Genomic DNA, 22180 nt, shown 5'->3' on the forward strand with positions numbered 1-22180 from the left:
GCCTGTCCGTCTTGCATGACAGAATCCACTGGCACATCAAATCCTGGCTCAGATTCTGTGTGTCCTGCTGCAGAAGCACTGCGGGTGTCCGACTTGAAATGGATCTAGGGAATGCCAGTATGATAGTGATGGCTATATCACCTGGCCAGGGCTGAGAGGTACCAGAGAGATGGGAGAGCTTTGCTTCTTTATGCTTGTAGGAGATGTGAGGATTCAGAGTTGGAGGAGGAAGGTGTCGTCTCACCAGCATAGTGGGCACTGGCCAAGCTTTGAGAACTCAAACGATGAAGAGGTGGAGGGAGAGTGAATGAGCAGTGTGGGGAGAGGCACATTAGCCTCCTCCTCCCTCTGGCTCTGTGCACAGCCTGAAAGACCACACAGCATTCACAACACAGCTCACATGCCACACATCTCAATGCTCAGTCAAGCTAACAACTGTGGCACTCAATCTCTCTGTGCCTCCCTTCAGCCATGTGCCTCTCCATCATCAATTCAGGCACCTACTTAGACATCTAACCACCCACCTTCCACTCATCAGTATACCAGACAACCCTTCACCTAACTCCATATATCCATCATGCACCCACACACTCACCGATCCACACATCACACAGACCCTCATTCAACTATCCATATACCCATCATGCACCCAACCCATCCACTCATCTATACACTACACAGACCTTTAGTCAATTATCCATATACCCATCATGCATTTTCCCACCTGTACATCTGTCATTTACTACTCATCAGTGTCTATCCATCCCTTGCCTATTAATGGTCTATTGCCTATTATTTATCTATTGATCACCTATCCACCTTTTGGATGGAGAACCAGATAAATGCATGATATAAAACTCTTGTAAGCTCTGAAAATACTCAGGGGACTCTATGGAGCACCAGGGATGAAACCCTTGTCAGCTGTGTGAAAGACAAGTGCCTTACTCTCTGTACTCTGTCTCCCAAATCTACATATTTAAATTTTAAAAAATCATATAAACTTTGGGGTCATGCCAGGCTATTTTCAGAACTCATGTCATTCTGCTCAGGGATCACTCCTGGCACTGATTTGGGGGCATCTGATATGCTGGACTTGAACCTGCATCTTCTGCATATAAGTTAGGAACTTTACCTGCTCCCTATCCCTCCAGCGCCCTAGTGTATATGTTTGGAAGTTGGCTGGCTAATCTGCTCAATCCTCACTTTGCTGCTCAGTTGTCCCCTTGGACAAAATGTTGGCTCAACTAGCTCGTGCACCCCAGCATGCCCTCAGGCCAGTTGGCATTCAACATGGTGACAGCACACAGCTTTGAGCACACAGCCCTTATGATGCTATCATAGACTAGATGCAGGCCCCTCAGTAATCCTGCCAGTCTCATTTGCCTCAACCCCTCTGCTAAATATGAACTGATTCCCTGATCACTCTCTGGCCTCATACTGAGTTCTGAATATTCGAAATTCAGCTGTGATTCTCTTGTTCTCCGTGTAAAGGCACAAAGATAAAGGAATTTTATGGATCAGAGCCAAATGGGAATCAGGATGGGAATCCAATGGAATCAGGATGTCGTGTGAAGCAACCAAAGGAGGCAGAGGTGGCAAATAGGAAGCGATGTCACAGAAGAACCAGGGAATCATTCCAAGAAAAGAACTGTGCACTGCAGAGCCAATCACAAACCATGAATCTTCCTTGTTGGGGTAGCCCTTCCACACCTAGCAGCTGGACAAATAAAGTAACAAGCCGCTGGGGCCCTGCCTCAGTTCAGGGTTGCCTCCTGCCCACTCATTCAGGATAATGAACTGCTAGTTACTGGTATGGCTCTTACGTACTTGCATTGCTCAGTAAGTCATGGGCACCTGGTTTCTACCACCTGCTTCAATTCTGTGTCTTAGGAAAGTGGCCAGGGAGCCACTCCATCTCCCCTAATGATGAGGTGAGTTGGAACAGTTTCATGCAATCAGAAGGATCTGATCGGATGGTCAGAACTATGGAGGAGGAATGCTTCTTTAGGTCCAAGGAGGATTTTGTATCATGAGTCCACTGCTAATTACTTACCCACCCCCATCCCATCTCCAGTTCCTGCTTTGCCCTCGGAACCCCTCTTCCTACTGGGTTGCTTGGCCCCACTTCTCCAAATGTATAAGAGGAGGAGCTGTGAATCGTGTCAGCCTTCCCTGCAGACCTGGTGTCAAGCTTCTGAAACTCATCTGTCTGCAAGGGGCTCTTAATGAACTCTCCTGGGAGCTGTGTCTTGCCCCTACACATCAGGGCACCTCTGAGGACTATGGTAGGCACTGGGGAGTGACCTTGGAGTGACTCTGTGCTGGTTGGTCTGTGAGATCTCCCAAGATTTGGTGCGGAGGATGCCTACTACTGGACTGCTGGGGCGAAGTGAGGTGAGGTGAGGTCCCGAAGGATTCCTGAGAGGCCAGCCATGGGGCTAGGGAAAGTGATTCGTCATGGGCATGGGGCTAGAGAAACTGCCAGCTGCAATTTCCCAGTTCTGTGTCTCAGTTCTGTGGGCACTCGACTTTGATGGGGCAGGGCCTATCACTGGAATGAACATTGCTTTGGCTTTGTCCATCCCTGTCACAGTGATTTCTGTGAGCGTTCCCATCACAAACAATGGCTGTCGAAGAAACTCCAGGAGCCAGTTCTCTCTGGAGAAGGTTGGTGGACAGGACTAACCCACACATGCTTATCTTGCTCGGGAAATCTGGGAGTGGCTTGGCTTCCTCAGGAAAGATGCAAGCTGATCTTTTTCCCAATTTATTTTTCCTTCAACATCCTATTCCTTGGGGACAGAGCAAAAGTACAGCAGGGAGGACATTTGCCTTGCAAGCAGCAGACCCGGGTTTGATCCCTCTCATCTAATAGGTGCCCTGAGCACCACTAGGAGTGAATACTAAATGCAGAGCCATGAGTAATAACTCCTAAGCACCATTGGGTGTGCCCCTCACCCCCCTAAAAAATCCTATTTCTCATGGGCAAGAGTAGGGATAAAGTATGTTTAATGTGTATGAGTATTTTACCAGCAAAAAGTTGGGATTCTGGGGCCGGGCGGTGGCGCTGGAGGTAAGGTGCCTGCCTTACCTGCGCTAGCCTAGGAGAAGGACCGCGGTTCGATCCCCCGGCGTCCCATATAGTCCCCCAAGCCAGGAGCGACTTCTGAGCGCATAGCCAGGAGTAACCCCTGAGCGTCACCGGGTGTGGCCCAAAAACCAAAAAAAAAAAAAAAAAAAAAAAAAAAAAGTTGGGATTCTTTGAGAAGTTGATGGGGGCTAGAAACAAATTCTTCTAGGCCAATGTTTCAGTCTCTTGGTTGCCTTGGGTCTGACTCTCCTAGCCTGGCCCTAGGCAAAGACCATTATTTTCCAAGTCATTAAAGCCACCAAACCCATCTTGGGAACTAAATTTCTGTTATGCTCCCCCACCCCATGCTCTACACATCCTCTACATGATGGCACTTCCCAGGAAAATGAATTTGTCTCTTTTCTTCAGGTATCCTGCTCATAATGCAGCTGCTGTTCGAAGAAAGACTTCCTGTTTGCTTGCATGTGAGCTCTGAATATTCATGGAATCATTTTTCAATGAGAACAGAAAAAGAAAGGGATGGCCAGCAAGGGAGTCTGGAGACATACAGCCTTCCAACTTCAGGTCAGTTTGTAGTTCATATTCATATTTATATTCATAGATCCCATGATTGACCAATGACTGTAGGGGAAGTTGTTACAGGAAACAACTAAATGCCCTGCAAGGTGCTGCAGCAACACTGACTGGTCAGCGCAGTGGACTTGGCAGTGCCAGAATATTACAGTTATTACTAACGTGACTTTCACAAAAGTTCATCTTTTCACACACCATTTCACAGGTATGTAAGAAAGTCTTGGCCTCCATTCTCCAGGTTCTACAAGCCTAGACATGGATATGGCTCTGCATTTCATGCTGAGAAGGAACTAGAAGAAACTCACTGTAGCTGATGGTTAGCTTTGCTTTGACTCTAAAACAGTTCCAATACATTTTTTTTTTTTGGTTTTTGGGTCACACCCGGCCACACTCAGGGGTTACTCCTGGCTCCATGCTCAGAAATCACCCCTGGCAGTCACAGGGTACCATATGGCATGCCGGGATTCAAAGCACCGTCCTGCATGAAAGGCAAACGCCTTACCTCCATGCTATCTCTCCGGTCCCTCCAATGCATTTTTTAAACACCAAAAGAACTGAATGTGTTCTAAGTGGAAACATTAATTCCACTTTTGGCATGTGCTCACAGTCTTAGGTATTTCTCCATGTTCTGACAGATTTTAATCCAACTTTTCTCTGTAGAAGCTCAGAATGTACCATTCCTTCCCTGAGGCAGGGAGAGAGTTAGGCAGGATAATGAGCTACTGATGAAGGGCCCTGGCTTCTGTTCCAGGCCCCAAAGGTACCCTGATCACCCTAAATATGAGTAAACAGATGGAAAAATAAGGCCCCTATGATCTGGGAGACACAGAGTTCCCATCTTGACTGTGTGATCCTTGGTCTCAGCTGTCACCCCCGGAGAAGCAGGACACCCACAGTCCAAGTATGTACTCTCTACACCCTATATTCAGGGACTTTTCAAAGGCTTCTCACCTCTCAAACTTGTGCAGGTCATATTTGAAGCTTAGATGTGTAACTGATCAGTAATTTAGAGTTGAATTTTGATCATGCATCCAAATGCATAGATATCAGTGCTCCTGTCAATTACAAGGAAGCCATGTCCTCCTGGAGTGCTGGACCAGGCACCTGGAAGAAGTCAGGCCTTAGCAATGGGCGTACACAACTTTCCCTCTACTGGACCTCGCTATGGGGAGTAGAAGGGGCAGAGAAAGGGGCCAGAGCAGTGATGGGGCCATTTCTAGTTGGCTAATATATGTTCTATTAGGTTGTGGCATCTTCTCCATCTCTCAGTGGTTTGCTGAGACCCTCTAGCCACTGTTTCTGGTTGTGGCACTGAAAGACTTGGATATGCAGGGCTGAGTGTTAATGACCCTCTTGTTACACAGGCCTGTGCTTGTCATGCTCAGTGAACGAACATCTGTGTTTGTCCACCTCCCTCTGTCTTTCAGGAGATTCATGATTTATGATCTTTCCTTTAAGTCTCTGTTGTGTCTTTGAGTCCAGTAGATCTCTGTAGTTGCTGTTTTGTGTGTGTGTGTGTGTGTGTGTGTGTGTGTGTGTGATGGATCTTTGTGTGGACATTGCTCCCCCCCAGACCATTTCTTGAATTTGTTCTAGCCTTGTGAAGGAGTGGGGCTGGTCTTGAGAGGTGGCTGAGTGGTGGGGCCCATTCCTGAGTTCACTCTATTCGTCACTCTTCACTTTGAGTTCCTTGTTACTGATTCCTATTGCTCATCCCAAATCAGAGGACAGGGAATAACTTTGTTCTGAACAGAGATCCCTTAGTTCCAAGGGCTCTTTTGCCATTTTGTAAGAACTTTGTTTTGCCTTTGATTTTCTATTTATCTAAAAAATGCCACTGGCCCTGTGATGAGAGTTGCAGAGAGTGTGGAGGACTCAGAACGGATGCAGACACTGCTCACTCTTCCTACAGGAGCATGGGCCTCTTCCCTTGTATCTGGCGTTCATTTGCTTCTTCAGTATTGGAAATGTTCAGTGTCCAAAGCTTCCAGTCAATATTGAAGAGCGTGGGAAATACTGTGTTCCAAGTGTCTAAGAATTTTTTTTTTTGGTTTTGGTACACACTTGGTAGCACTCAAGGGTTACTCTTGGCTGTGTTTTCAGAAACCACTCCTGGCAGGCTTGGGTGGAGGGGAGAGGAATCTATGGGATGCCAGAGATCGATCAGTCATATACTAGGCAAAATACCTTCCCCACTGTGCTATCAATCTGGCCCCTATGTTCAGTATTTTTAGTGTTTTGTAAGGAAAGCACTCTTAATTTTTTTGAATACTTCAGTTTTAGTGTAAAGAAATGCAAGTAATTTTTGCATGTGAAAACCTCACTGAAATTGTTTATTAGTTGTACTATCTCTGGTGGCATTTAGAATGCCTGTCTGGAAAGATCCCCTCACTGGTAGATGATTTCACTTTTGTTTCTTTCCACCCTGGCAGATTTTCATTTGCCTTTTGGTCTAGTGACACGTACGGTTCTTCTGTCACTCTGTTGATTCCAAGTGTCGGCATTGACATTCATTGTCTTCCTGATCTTTGAGGAAAATCTTTGTGCTTTCCACAGTGATGTGAGCTGTGAGCTTTGCATTCATGGTCTTTATTATGTTTATTTGCTTTTCTTCTAGAACTAATTTTCAGACAGTTTGCATCATCAATAAAGGTTGTATTTTATCAAATATTCCTTCTAAATTTGTTGAGAAAATCTTACATTTTTTTCTCTTTTTTTCTGAAGTGTATGTATCCCATTGATTCATTTGTGTTGAGTCTACACTGTAGACTGTGCTCTTCCAGCCTCACATGACTTCATCTGAGAGGATGCTACATTAATTTGTATGTTTAATTCAGTGTGTTGGTATTTTGCTGAGGTTATTTGCATCTGTGTTCATGAAAGTAGTTGACCTGTAATTATTTTCTGAGCACATTTACCTGCCTTTATCAGTCAGGTTTCTGACTATGTCTCCATGTCTTCCTGTTCCATGCTCATTGGCACTAATTATTCCTTCAATGTTTAGAAAAACCTCTAAAGTGAAGCTAACGGGCTTTTGAGAGGTTTTATTATTATTATTATTATTATTATTATTATTATTATTATCATCATTACTATTATTATTATTCCAATCTCCTTACACATTATTGGTCTGGTCAGTTTTTCTATTTTCCTATATGTCCTTCTTCGTAGGTGGTTATCCAGTTATTTTTGTTTCTTCACATTTTGCGGTTTGGATCACACACCTCTTGTCTTCTCTGACCTTTGCTGCCATGAAGTCTCAATGGGTGAAATTTCTGCTTTCCTTTCTTCCTTACATAGCTGACTCCAGGAATTCAATGGGGATGCCTGCTTTGATGGGGGTGGCTGCAGGTTCAGGCCAAGTGAGGGAGCTCAACTAGACACCGGGACTGGGGTGTGCAGCTAAGTAGAAGCCACCATCCTCCCTTTCCAGGGACAATTGTTTTCTCCTCACTCACTGCTGCTTTTGTTGGTACTATTGTTGCTACTACATCAGCCTATTAGACAAGCTCTGATTCCCTTCCCAGCATGACTTCCACTCAAGGACACTTGATACACTAGATGGCAGGACCAGAGGCCAGAGCTTCTGCTCTGCCAACTCACAGACCAAATCTTTAAATTTCACAGAAATATCTGTGATCTCTGGTGTATTTTAGATGTACAAGAAATGATTCCCCTGTTTCCCCCTTTCCCTCAGCCATTTTCTTCTTCTTATCCTCTGAAACTCATTGACTCTGAGCTGGCCAAAGGGTCTTGGAAATGCTGGTTCAACACCCTTTTGTTTTTCCATTTTTTAAAACTTGACTGATTGATTGGTTGGTTGGTTTTTTGGGGGCCACACCCAGTGGCGCTCAAGAGTTAACCCTGGCTTCTACCCTCAGAAATGCTCTGGCAGGCTACAGGATCATTTGGGATGCTGGGAATTGAACCATGTCTCTCCCAGGTTGGCCACATGCAAAACAAACGCCCTACCACTATGTTATCTCTCAGGCCCCGCTTTAATGGCCAAATTATCCCAATTAGCATTTTCCAGCCCTTTAAAACAAACACATGTGCAGAGCCAGAGCAGGCCATAGTTAGATCTGTGAGTCTTGTAAAATCTTACATGCTAGTCTTGTAAGGTTGTGCCATATGGTTGGTGAACTAGTAATTCAGACATTTTGTTTTTCTCATTTTTATGAATTTCATTCATCTGTCTTACAACTGTCCAAGACCCCAGTATTTTCATTTTATCTCATCTTCCCTTTGTTTCTGCTCTTCTCTTCAAGAGAGATGCAGACAGGGGAGAATCAGTGGGCAGGACATCAGAAGCAGGACTGGAAAGTATCAACAGCTGATAGAATGAGAAAAAAGAGAGAGAAGAGAGAGCATAGAAAGAGGTCTAACACCTGATTCCTGAGTCTGAATTGAGCCATTGGATGTGCCTATACAGCATCAAGAAAGGACAGATCCAATCCTGTCAAGTAGATTATTCTCTTGGAGATACTGAAATATGGAAGCAAATTTATCTTGAATTCAATGTAATAAAGTGGAGGGTACAGCTGGTGGAGTGGAAAGGCACTCTGTGTTTATTTCAAGGGAATATTTTCCACTGAAGTTATTTGAAATAGGATTTTTTTGGCATGTGTTTTTCTAGAGTGGATTTTTTTTTAAGTGAGCCTTTTCTGAGAGTGCCCTTTAAATATGCTAGGCGTGAGCTTTCATCTATAAAACATGGCCTGCTTTCTGGATGATCAAAGAAGACAATGCCCGCCCTTTAATAATACTTGGAAAAGTGAGATTTTAATGAATATTTAATTAGCCATAATTCTTTATATATATTTGCCATTTTCAATGTCTGTCATTCAAACTTCAACTTGGTGAGATGCACAGAGGACCTTCTCTGCTCATTACCTGAATACCCGTGGATAAGAAAATTACACGAACTTGCAAAACTATCAGCTTCCTGCCTACAGCTCATCAGATGGTAATTGGCTAATGAAATAAGATGAAAAATCAATCCCTGAAGAATCAATCGAGTTATAACTTCATTTCACAAGGAACAACTTTGAAAAGAGTTTCTCAGGCAAAGAAAATTACAAATCCTTTAGGACCTGGAGAGAGCACCCTGGCAGGGGCTGCATGTGTTAGTGAGTATTGCTATTGATCCGCACTAATCAAGAGGATGTCAATATCCATTGCCGTATTGATCCACTTGTATCAAGATGATGTCAACTGAATTTATAACTGGCTGAGATTAAGGGCTGTAAATGCTAAGGTTGCCTCAAAAATGTTTTAAAATGCTTGTATGAAAAGCAAGCCTATGGTACGTGGGTTCTTAAGGCGACTTTAAGAATTTTAGGAGGTAAATAACCCTGGTGCTAGTCTTTAAAAAAAACCATTGATTTTAAAATCTGAAGAAATGCCCAAATTATTGTACCTTCAATCAAGGTATAATTAAAATTCTCTTAGACTCTTTTGGGTATCATTGAATAAGTCAATGAATTTTAAAGGATATGCACATAAATAAAACCATTACAAAATGTTACTTTTCCAGGTGAAAAAAAATCTCACAAAGGTATTAATTTCACTGAATTTAAACTTAATATTATTTCAGCTCTGCTTTAAATAGTAACTTTAATGATTTCAACAGGGAATTTATTCACAGCCAGGCTAGGACAATTCTTGTCAGTTAAGAAAATCATATCCCATGGGGGCCGGAGAGATAGCACAGCGATAAGGTGTTTGCCTTTTATGCAGAAGGACGGTGGTTCAAATCCCGGCATCTCATATGGTCCCCGAGCTTGCTGGGGGCAATTTCTGAGCGTAGAGCCAGGAGTAACCCTTGAGCGCAGCTGGGTGTGACCCAAAAACAAAAACAAAAACAAAAACAAAAAAAGAAAATCATATCCCTAGTAGGATTTCCCAGAAAAGGGAATGTGGGAACCTTTAGCCTGCGAACTTCACGGGGGGGGGGGGGGGAATCACCTACAGCTGAAGGGGGTTTCCAGGGCACATGAAGGAAGAAGGAGGGAGGGTCCAGGTACCTAAGCTCAGCCGCACTGCTAGGACAAACCTGTCCCTCAGCACCAAGAGCTTTCATTTGTTAAGGCTGAGCTTCTGGAACCTTTTTTGGTTCCTCTCTGCACACTTCCTTTAATTTATTTTAGGTATCATGGTGTAAAATACTGACAATGTGACTGTGGGAAACTGGGAAGCCTTTATAGGGATTCTGGGTCATTAGGGGGTGACATGGCATGAGTGAAGTGAGGAAGTGAGAGTGGGTGGGGGAGAGTGGGTGGGGCAGAGGAAGACGGGAGGGAAGGTTTGATAGGGGTAGAAATAAAGATTTTGGGGGAAGGTTCTGTACAAGGTTGTGGTTGGATTGGGTTTGATGGAGGGAGGGATGAAGGGGGAAGGGAGAGGCTGATTAGGGGATGGGTGGGGATTTCATGGGGGAGGAAGGAGATTGATGGGGAGGGAAGGTGTTTGAGGGAGGGACTTGATTGGGGATGGGAGGGGATAAAATGGAGGAGGGAGGGGTTAGCTGTGGGAGGGCACTGGATCTGAGCGTGTTCCTAGGGTAGAGTAAAGCCTGCCTCTGTATCCACGTATGACAGTGGCTACCCCAGTCACATGACTGTGAGGACAGGGACGAAGGGAGACAGAGCCCACCTGTGCCCTGTGGACCTGCCAGAAAGGCTTGGGACTTTCAGCAGAGTGGGATCCAGTACTGTCCGACTATGTGGTGACTTGGGGTTAGGATGTTAATAAGGAACTGCAGCTCATGCAGAAGCACTCCCCAGAGCTCGTGAAATAAGCATCGGCCACTCTGCTGTATCACTTTTCGGCCTTCCAGAACATTACAAGAGGCAGCTGCTCTCATGCTTAGCTATGCTGGACATGCCAGGGCACTAGCACTAGGTGACAACAGGAGCTTCCTGGAACCGTCAAGGCAAGGCCCAGCAGCCCAGAGACTCCAAGAACATTTTTCTCCGAGGGCCCAGCTCAGGCACTTGGTAGGCATTTGGCTTCTGAGAGAAGTCAAAAGATCCTTTTAGGATCCTGAGGGCCAGAAGGACTAGTCCATGATAGGAAGCTTGTCCCAAAGAGTAGGGAGTGCAGTGAAGGCAGTGTGGCAATGATAGTTGGAAATGATCACTCTAGACAGGAACTGGGTCCTGAAAGGAGGGAAAGTGAGAGGCATGTTAGCCCTCTATAACAATATTGAAAATCACAGTGTCTAAAAGGAGAGAGGAGAGAGAGAGAGACAGAGAGAGAAAGAGAGAGAAAGAGAGAGAGAGAGAAAGAGAGAGAGAGGAGAGAGGTAAAGGGAGAGACAAAGAGACAGAAGAGAGAGACAGACACAGAGAGAGAAGGAAAGAGATAAAGGGAGAGACAGAGAGACAGAAGAGACAGACAGACAGACACACACACACACACACAGAGAGAGAGAGAGAGAGAGAGAGAGAGAGAGAGAGAGAGAGAACTCTCTCATAGGCAGGCAGTGGGAAGGGCAGGAAGAAAACTGGGGACCTTGTTGTCAGGAAATGTGCATTGGTGAAGGGTATTGGATGTTGGATGACCGAAGCTCAGCCTTGAACAACTATATAACTGTATTTCAGGGTGATTCAATAAAAGGATTTATTATAAAAATAAAAGCTAAGATTTGTTAACAAAAAAAGACCATTACAGTGCTATTTTTGCATTTATGGGGTTTAGGATGAGGAGAGACTCAAATGAGTTTTGCCAGTGAAAGGTGGTATTGGCACGACAGGATTGGCAGGAAATCTCTCTGAGCAGGAGGCGGGCGGGACCATCAGCCCTTCTGAGCTCTGCAGGCAGGAGCAAGCCCCGATCTCAGCTGATCTCAATGTACAAGATGCAGCTTCTGCCTTAGCTCCCTTCCTAGGGGTTGAGCTTCTGCTCTGTGGTAGAAATACCCAGGCACGGGCAGACCCAAGTGTGGACTGAGTAGCCCTCAAAAGCAAGATGCTGCCCTCGGACACTCAGCTGCAGCTCTGAAGGCCGGGGAATGGGGAAACGCAGAGGCCACCCACATTTGAATTAATCTGCAGAGATGAAGCTTCCCATCCTCCTAAGGGCATTTTAGAGAGACACGAGAAGTCTCTAGTTTAGAGAACTTTCACCGAAGAGACGAACTAATTATTTGTGTCAACACAGGCCTGGAATCCATGCTTAGCTTCCTCCTTGATTTATGATCCAGGTGCTCTCGATAGAAACTGGAACTTTATTACAAATGCCATCACAGTGATTTATCCGTTACAGGAATCAATGGGAATTTCATTTTGGGAAAATCGTATTTTTATAAATAGCCAGGTAAACATATGTAACACTTGAGCTAGCCTGTGCATGGATACTTAATAGAGAAGAGGCGTTGTTCTTCAAGATTAATATTCCTTTAAAAATTCACCCCAAAGACACTAAAAATGTCGTGATGATGGATTGCACTAACAAGGCACTTATTTAATTATAATTAATGGTGGAGGCAACATATAAAGAATGGGCTCAATTTTCAGCTGATTTAAAGAAATAATGAATCCTACATAAATCTATCATCCTGCAGAAGCCCAACAGACACAAGATACTGCAAGTGTCTGAGTGCCTTTCTGCAGAGGATTCCTCTTTAACTGTGGTGCTGTTTTTGGGAAGCCACTCCAAAGAGAGGTTTTTATTTATGTATTTATTTATTCACTCACTCACTCGATCTTCTTGCTCCTCCAGTGTCTGGCTGTATTTGTGGCTTAGCTTGATTGTGCCATAAAGAGACAAACATCAGAGAAGAAATCACGATAGACAGGGACAAAATAATTGACAGAACAACATTAAAGACATGAAGAAAGAGAAGCAGGGATATATATTGTGCTGGGGAGGGGGCCTGTTTATTTGGCCAAGAAAAGCACCCCGTTAAAAAGAAACTATTCCATGGGGCCAGAGCAATAGCACAGAGGGTAGGGTGTTTTCCTTGCACGTGGCCAACTCAGGTTGGATTCTTGACATTTTCTAGGGTCCCCTGAACCTGCCAGAAGTGAGTGTCACCAGGTGTGGTTCTAAAAAGTGAAAAGTGTTCCTGGATTATGGAGGTCCTGAAAGTCCCTGCAGGTGAAGGATCCTGGACAGAAACTTGGTTTATCCTGAAGAGAAGCCACTGGGCTGTGACAGAGACTCAAAGTCTCCAAGGCTCTGGGGCCCGGAGAGATAGCACAGCGGCGTTTGCCTTGCAAGCAGCCGATCCAGGACCAAAGGTGGTTGGTTCAAATCCCGGTGTCCCATATGGTCCCCCGTGCCTGCCAGGAGCTATTTCTGAGCAGATAGCCAGGAGTAACCCCTGAGCAACGCTGGGTGTGGCCCCCAAACAAAAAACAAACAAACAAACAAACAAACAAAGTCTCCAAGGCTCACAGAGGGGTCCTTGTCTGGAGTGTGACTATCAGTGGTGAGACCATCATGCCCACCATGTGGGTCCAGGACCGTAGAGGCAGGATAAAGGGTCCCATTACCCCGTCACACAGGTGACCTGTATGTGCTCAGCACCAGGAATGTTTCCCCATCCTAGGTGAGGCTGAGCATCCTTCCATGATTTCTAGAGCATTCCTCTATAATGCATCTCTTCTTGGCACAAAACAACAAGCTTGTTTCCTGAGCTTCTTGATTTACAATAAATGTGTACACAGAATAGGACCCTGTACATCTCAGCTACACATGTATGTACTTGCACATGTATGTCCTTGCACACTTATACTACTCACCCATCAGCAGTTGGTGTTAGAACTGTGACACTTTTGCATCTAGTAGTGAATCTTCATGCAGCAGCGACATGGAACCATCCCTTCTGCTCCCAGGTCCCATCATAGACAGATGATCAGGTGGAGTGGGAGACACCCAGTCTCCTTAAGTGTAGACAGAGCTCAGGAGGCCTGTGGCCTGCCTGCCCACCTGGTGCCTCTGGGCACTGATTCTGACGCCTGAACCCCAGAGAAGCTCCAGGTCCTGCAGTCCCCACTTATAGCTCAGAGGGAGGGCCTGTCTGTCTCTCCACAGTGGCAGGGCAATCTCACTAGCCTGGATCCTCTTACAGACACCTGGGCTCTAGAGTCCTCATTCACCCTGTCTCCTCCACTCACACTGTCCCTGAGCCAGAGAACAAAGGCCAGTACCATGGAGAAGGAAAACATTGGCTGTGGCTGGGCCCCAGGGCAAACCCATCTGCCTTCCCCAGGGCAAATGCTGAGTTGTGCAGCCTCAGAACACAGAACTGGGGGGGTCTCTGTTGCTCCTTGTATTGGGCAAGATGGGACCCTGGCCAGCCAGGATTCCAGGGCATTCCAGCCCATCCTGGCCTGTGAGCAGCATGGTTTCAGGATGGGCAGAGCTGGCTGATTGGCACCTGGTGAGATGCCAGTGGCCTTGGGGCCAGCCAGGGTCCACCTGGTGGCAGCACACTGCCCTCCCCTCCCACTGTCCTGGTCTTGAGGCCTGGGCACCTGCTGAAGGGACCTGCATTCTCAGGGCAGGAGTCCAGGAGAGACCCCTAGATGCTGGTTTTATTTGCAAACGGAAGAGGAGTCATTGGCACAGGATCTTTTTCCAGGCAGGAGAAGGAATGGGTGCTGAAGATCAGTAATCATTGGGGCATGAAGCGCACTGGGTCAGTAAAGCACACAGGAAATTGGGTCAGAAGGGAGGCAGCACCGGGTCAGACACACACACCTGAAGCAGCTTCTGCTGTCAGTACTAACAGTATCTTCGCTTCAAGATTGGGACTAGGAGCTTGAAGCTCTGGGGATGCTTCAGTTGGGGTCTGCACAATGCTCTCTCTCACGCCACATGACCCTCCTCAGAGCAGGTGAGCAAACTTCCCAATATGGTGGGCGCCTACCTATACCCTGATCAGCTGTTTTCTCATCAATACATGGCAACAAATACTGGTGATGTGAGACGAGTTGCAGCACTTTGGGGAGGGCCCTCGCCTTTCCAGGGCCAAACCGGGCACCAGTCCTCATGATACATGATCCCTGGACACCAGTGGGAAGTCACCGCAGAGGACAGAGGCAGGTGTGACCCCCGAGACCTCCCCATGAAACCCTCAAGACCTTACAAAGAGACTCAGAAAATGGACTGAAGTCATCCTAGTCGTATCCAGGAGCTGTGGCCTATTATCTGTATTTCCTAGGGACCCTCTCCAGGGCACAGAAAGAAATTCTGCTTTTCTAGCCTGGTTGATCTGAGCAAGGAGACCCAAGAGCCTCAGGAAAGGCCCAGCCACTTCCCACGTGTCCCCTGCCATTTCTCGAACCCTTCCCTGAGCGTCTTCCTGCATCTCCCCAAGTCTTCTGGCTCACCCTGAAACTGTGCGGTGAAGCCCTTTCGCCGGTGGTTGCTGTCACTGGTAAAGTGCAGACGCAGCCAGTTCCTGCTGCTGATGACCGGGGCTGGCAGAGTCATGCCTGTGAGCCTGGAACAGAAAAGGAGTCCCTGAGAATAGTGTCCACTGACCCACCGCCATTTCCACATGTACACCAGCCAACTGAGCCTCAGTTTCCCCAGAAGTGAAGGTGACAGGGCGGTGTAGCCCTCATCACTCAAGGGTCAGCTAACAATGTCTCGCTCACTACTTCCACAGGACTCAGCCACACTGGACACCAAGCAAGCAGGATCCGATTCTACCTTTTGGTCCTGGGCACTGGTGCTGCCTGCAGTGAGGACAGGACCAGCCAGGGGTGCCCAATCACACTGCATGGTCTCCAGCCCCTGGCCAGAAGGGGCAGCAAGGATATACGCCAGGAGGCCATGTATTGGTAAATGGATCACAATCAAGTCTTTCCACACAAGACTCAGTGATGTGGACTAAAGTGTCCCTGGGGAGCAGGGCCTGCTGGCCCAGGGGATCCAGCTGTCACCTAGATTCCCAGACTTGCTTCCTGCCCCAGAAAGATGGGCCCAGCTGGGACAGCTACAGGGACCATCTTTCCAGAGAGGCCTTTTCCTTGGCCACACTCATGGCCACATGGCCTGAAGGACACAGAGGTTTTTACGTTGATTATTTTGTTTTGTACCAACATCCCCTTTATAGGAGGCCTTTTCTCCTTCAACTGCTCAGCAAAGTATCAGTGATTCTTTGGGGGATGGGCCAGTTTGACCTGTGGGCTGACCTGCACTTGAACATTCAAGATGTTTTCCAACTCGCAGAGCAGAAAGTGAATTAGGTGGTGACAGACCTCAGACTTCTAGGAAAACCAGGGAAAGTCTGCTTGGAAGGAAAACCATGTGTGAAAGTCTTAAAATGGGGTAAAAAGACAGAAGGGAGAAAAGAGCACCCAGAGAAGGCACAGAAATTCAAGGTGCAGAAATGGAAGGGTCATGAGCCCAGAGCTACTGCTGTGAATGTCACAGTAAAATATATATATATATATATTATATATATAATAAATTATCAAGAAGAGGCAAAAGAAGGCTGATTACCTCATAAAAGTTAGACATCACAAAATAGAATAAGAGGGAAATGCTAAAGCCATGATGATGAACGGCACAACCACCCCAAATCTTCACAGAACAGCCAACGGATTCGCTTCAGTCAATAATCTCTGTAAATGTCAGTGGAGTGAACTCCCTTATCACAGGACACAGGCTGGTCAGGTGGGAACAAAATCCCACTGACAGCTGCTGGTTGGAGCATACTTAGATACATGGTAAATGTAAGAGCAAAGAGAAGGCTGGAAATGTTTGTGTAGGACCTGGGAGATTGGTAAGAGCAGGGAGACTCCCCTGCCTAGTGCTCAAGCTGGGGAGAGCAACCAGGAACCAGCTTTTTTTTTTTTGTTTGTTTGTTTTTTTTGGTTTGTTTTCAGTTTGGGGGGTGCACATCTGGTGACACTCAGGGGTTACTCCTGGCTATGTGCTCAGAAATTGCTCCTGGCTGGGGGTCCATAAGGGACATCAGAGATCGAACTGAGGTCCGTCCTGGGTCAGCCGCATGCAAGGCAAATGCTCTATTGCTGCACTATCACTTTGGCCCCTGGAACCAGCTTTGGCATGAGGAGAGGCTCAGTGTGGCCACTGGCTCCTCATTTCCATGTGTAAGAACCCACCAAGTCACACAGTTACACCCAGTTCACACTTGGGTAGGGACTCACCATTTGCATCTGAATTTTAATTTTAGCAAGCACTTAACACACTAAAATGGGTCTTATCCAAGAGCCCCCAGCAGTCCTAAAGGAGACACTGCTGGCTCTTTTTAAGCAAACTTTTTTCCTAGCACAGTCTTTGTAGATTTACTTAGTGACATGGTCAATAGACTCAAGATTGACACAGTTTATGACAGATTATGGGAGAGAATTTATGAAAAAACTCAGAGGTTTATTCAGATTATGCAATTATCAAGAATGCAGAATAGAGTTATTGCCATTGTTATTTCATACTCTTTAATTCACTTTTTAATTAAGGCTATAGTTTCCTTTTTCATATCTGAATGTGGGAGGCAGATCAAAGGTCTAAATCAGTGCTTTCCTGTGGGAGTTCTTGGTTCAAACTCTGGCAGTGCTGAGGGCTCACTCCTGCCTGTGCCTAAGTCTCACTTAAGCTCAATCTTCACTCTGTGATCAAGGCTCACTTCTGACTGTGTGCTCAGTCAGACACTTCTGAGCCAATGTTTAGGGATTACTCCCATCTCTGCTCAGGCATCACTCCTGACTCTGTTTAGGGTTCATTCCTGACTCTGTGCTCAAGATTCATTCCTGGCTCTAGTCAGGACTCATTTCCGAAGGGGCTGAGGAACCTATTTGCAGTGCTGGGTATTAAATCAGCGCAAGGCATGCACCTTAACTCCTACACCAACTCTCTGACCCCCAATCAACATTTTTTTGAGTTTTGGTTCTAATTTGCCTCTAGATGGGATATAAGCGAAGACTTTCCCATGTGTCAGAAATGTCAACTTAATGAATGTCATGACAAAAATGGTGAAAAGCAGTAACTAATGTGCTGAGATTCATGTGTCCTGGATACCTTTACAACTTAAAAATAAATCTAAATAAAACATTTAAAGATCACTGGGTCAGCGTGATAGAACAGCTGTAGGGCGTTTGCCTTGCATGTGACTGATCCAGGACAGATCTTGGTTCGATCCCTGGTGTCCCATACAGTCCCCCTGAGCCAGGAGCGATTTCTGAGTGCATATCCAGGAGTAACCCCTGAGTGTCACAGGGTATGGCACCCCAAAACAAACAAACAAAAACCATCGGCTCAAAGTCTAGTCCTCACAGAAAATACATCCATTGCTGTAATTTTTTTGTGACATCATTTGGGAGGGTGCCTGGATCAGAGCTGATGTGAGTGAGGATAACAGTGTGTGAGGCACCAGAGTAGATTCTGCTCGGGCTCTGAAGATATGAGGCTTAAGATTTTTCTATCAATTTTTAAATGTATTCATCACAGGGGCCAGAGAGATAGCATTGAGGTAGGGCATTTGCCACACATGCAGAAGGACAGTGGTTCGAATCCTGGCATTCCATATGGTCCCCCTATTCTGCCAGGATTGACTTCTGAGCATAAAACCTCGAGTAACCCCTGAGCGCCACCGAGTGTGACCCCCCCCCCAAATAAAACAACAACAACAAAATATATTCATCACTTAAAAATAGCAGCCTATAAATTGTAATGACTACAGAGAAAGTGAAATGGGTGAAGACCAATTAGGATCAAGGGGATTATTTAAGTTGTTATTTTTAAAGGATTTTATAGTCTTAAAAACAATCTTTTTATAGCAGTCCCTGGTTTCACTATATCCTCAAAGCAAGATTGTCTTCTTAAATGAGACATGCAAATTAGGAGTAAGATATATGCCAATATCCAAAAGCAATTTTGTTGGTAATTAGGGGTTAATATTTGAGGGGGCATCCTATGATGATGTGGCTTCAGAAATATGGAAAAGAAACTCAAGAGATTAGCAGAACATATCTCTGTATACAGAGAGCTGTGTGGATAACATTTCATGGACTCAGTTCAGTTTCATGCATCAGACAAGATTAATGTCCATAAATGTCAGGTAGTCACATGTTCAGATATATTTAACACAGAAAAAGAAGATGATTCACTTGGGCTGTTCTTGAATATTTGGGAATTTTATATTCCCCAAAACTTTACTTGAAAATGAAAGAATATTAAGTATTTTCCTCACTAGCAGAATGTAAGAGAGCACAGATGCAAAGTGCATTGTACACAGAAAGCCAGAGTTCAGTCTTTGGTACTATACGGCCCTCAGAACACCAGGAGTTATCCTTGTGAACAGAGCCAGGAGTAATACCTGAACGCAGCGCAAGAAATCAGCCTTGAGCCAGAACCAGGAATGAGCCCTGAGCAGAAAGCCCAGAGCAGCATAGAGCCAGGATTGAGTCCTGAGCAGAGCTAGAAATGAGTCCTAAGTTGAGAGGCAGGAGCAGTCTCTGAGCATACAGCTAGGAGCAATCCCTGAGCACAGATCTAGGAGTGGTCCTTGAGCTAGAGCCAGGAATGAACCCCAAATATTGAGCTAGGAGTGAGCCCCAGGCATAGATCTAGGAGTGGTCACTAAACACTGCCAAGCCCTTCATAGTATAATTTTGAATCTGTCCTCTCAAATACACATACCAATCGTCCACATTGGTGAGAAACATTCTTTGAATCATTTAAAGCTTGTTTGAATCACTGGTCAGCATTAATATGATTGTATTTATTTGCTATAAAATGACACAGTCTCTTTATTCCTCTGGCATCCTCTGCTATGCATGGACCAAAGGGTCAGGTGCCAGGGGGATGGGATTCCCTCTTCACCTACCCAGAGGTCAGCACCTCTCAGACCTGCCTTGGACCATCCAGAGGGGGTGAGGCTATTCACTGCTGTGAATAGGCCAGGGGAAGGGAGGACATTGAAACCTGGGGAGCTGTTCAAAAAAAGAGCCTGCCTGTTCTTAATTATCTCCTTTAAAAAATATTTATGGAGCCGGAGAGATAGCATGGAGGTAGGGTGTTTGCCTTGCATGCAGAAGGACAGTGGTTCGAATCCCGGCATCCCATATGGTTCTCCGAGCCTGCCAGGAGTGATTTCTGAGCACAGAGCCAGGAATAACCTCTGAGTACTGCCGTTTGTGACCCAAAAACCAAAACCAAAACCAAAACAAAACAAAAAAAAACCCTTTATTTAAGCACCATGATTAAGAACATGTTTGTAGTTGGGTTTCAGTTATAGAAAAGAACACCTCCCTTCACCAGTCAACAGTAGGGCCACACAGATGTACTGAGGACTTGTGTGTAAAAGCAGATCCTGCGATGGTAATGGCTCAGAATTACCTCCCAAAGCTGCAGCAGAAATCATGCCATTAAGTCCATTTGGTGGTAAAATTGAATTGTAACGGTAACGAACATCCACAAGCCACTATAATCAAATTCGCAAATACTAAAGTGCATGAAATAATTTACTAAATCGGGTGCCCAATCGCACTTTTTCTCAGCCACCTTCTCAGAATCTGTGGCTGAGCATTTTTTCTGACAGTAGAGAGCAAGGCCTGATGGGAGTTGCCGCTGACATGAAGCTGACTTAATCTGCCTGTGACACTTCTAGATAGATCAATCCCAAAGAAAGTGATTCAATCTTTTGAGCCCTGTGTTTCCCTCGGAACAATTTCCTCAAGAATTTTCTCTGATTATTGTTTAGTTGGAGACTTAGAAATTTAGGGAAGGTGTTTGGGCTACTCTAGACCAACAGTTAGATAAGATCAAAGCTTTTTAAACACAAAGGGCTTTGTCTACTTCTCTGGGAAAGGCCCACAGTGTCTGGCTTGGCCACATGGAGCATTTCACAGAGGAAAATCTCAGGCCAAGCCAGGCAGTGGTTAGGTTTCCGGGCCGAGCCTGAAAAACGGTGCACGTTTTCAGCCCAAGGCAGGAAAACATGAAACAGATTCTCCTGTTTGTCTACAAGCAGGGCGAGCAACTGGAGAGCATTTGCAAGTCAATCAATGGCCAGTTTGGGAGAATTGATGACATGACTATGAGAAAGGCCCCTGCTTGCCTTTACCCTTGGGTTCCTCTTCAGGGTCAGTCTAAAGTCTGTGAGGTACCATATGTGTACCCTGTGCTGTGTGGGCCAATCCTCTGAGTAGTGGATAGAGTCAGAGAGGTGGAAACCTGGAGCCGATAGATACTGTAAGGGTGAAAGCAGTTGGCAGTGTATGGCGGCCCTGAGCCCGGGCTTGAGAATGTGACTCACAAAGCTGGCCATTAACACTTAAAATCAAATTCAATTCAGTAGATTAGGGGAGCATGAAGTAAGAGTGAATTAGGAGCATGGATGAAATGAACCCTGACTAGGAACATGGATTAGAAGTGCAGAATAAGGGGCATGGATTAGGAGCACAGATTAGGATCGTGGATCTGTACAGTAGGAGGAAGAGGCCAGTAATCATTAGAGATAAGAAGTGATGAGACAGTTGGGACCAAATCTGAGGCTTTACCACAGATGAGGCCGGGACGGGTCCTGGGGCCAGGGACATGGTGGCTCCATCAGTGGCCAGAACGAGGAGCCATTTTTAGGGGACCCTCTCACAGGGCCTGAGGGTACAGCGCTTCTCGGACCATGCGTGTGGAATGACCCTGACTCCTGTGGTGCTGGGAGTCTCCAAGGCACACCTGGCTGCACTGGGGACTAACGAGGGCCAGGCAGATAAGGCTCGGTCTTCGCTCGGTCTTCACTCGGTCTTCACTCGGTCTTCGCTCGGTCTTCGCTCGGTCTTCGCTCGGTCTTCGCTCGGTCTTCGCTCGGTCTTCGCTCGGTCTTCGCTCGGTCTTCACTTCCACGCAGCTCCCGAGCCCTGAAGACCTGTTATTTCTCCACAATATGTAACAAGCACTTCTGCGTGCTCAGGGATGTGTCTGCGCTCACTCTGATTGTGCCTGTGAAATACTAAATCTCACTCAATTAGAATAAAATAATCAGTGGGAAAGTCGGGAAACGTACAGTGGACTGTGAGCATAAGCCTTCCAAGTCTAAGAGAAAAATAAGGTTCCAAACTTAGTGCTCATTCTTCTATTGGGGAAAAAAGAAAGGCTCTAATTGGAAAAAAGCTGTGAGTTATGAACAAACTATAAATAATTTTATAATTCAGATATGCTTTTAGAGATGCTTGACTTAAAATTGTAAGTAAGACAACTCCCGGTTGATGCTATTTTACCTGCAAAATCAATTAAACAAGCAGAAAATCAGGATTCTCTCATGGTGTGGGCCAGCCTCGAATTTCAATTACTTTTCTAAATAATTTGCAAGGATTCCTGAGAAAAGCAAAATGATGATTAATCAAAAAGAATGATAGTTTTTAGCAGAGGTTAATAGCGAAGAAGATAATATTAATATCCATGGATATATAAGAAAATACAGATTTGTTCAGGAATTTTAATTAAAGATATAATTGTCACAACAATTAAAGCTGGATAATCACGGTTATTCCAAGGAGAAATAAGATAGCCAGAAAATTCCAATTAAATATTGCT

General features: G+C 45.6%; 1 protein-coding gene across 1 annotated transcript in view; it reads right to left on the reverse strand.

Annotated features, from left to right (window-relative positions):
• Nucleotides 1-22180, reverse strand: part of CSMD1 (CUB and Sushi multiple domains 1) — a 942957-nt gene that overhangs the window by 180636 nt on the left and 740141 nt on the right. The window contains exon 6 of the mRNA XM_049790475.1: nucleotides 15007-15119. Within this exon, the coding sequence (XP_049646432.1) occupies nucleotides 15007-15119 (113 nt within the window). The remainder of the gene's footprint in view (nucleotides 1-15006; nucleotides 15120-22180) is intronic.

Source organism: Suncus etruscus, chromosome 17 (assembly GCF_024139225.1).
Source record: "Suncus etruscus isolate mSunEtr1 chromosome 17, mSunEtr1.pri.cur, whole genome shotgun sequence".
Taxonomy (NCBI): Eukaryota; Metazoa; Chordata; class Mammalia; order Eulipotyphla; family Soricidae; genus Suncus; species Suncus etruscus.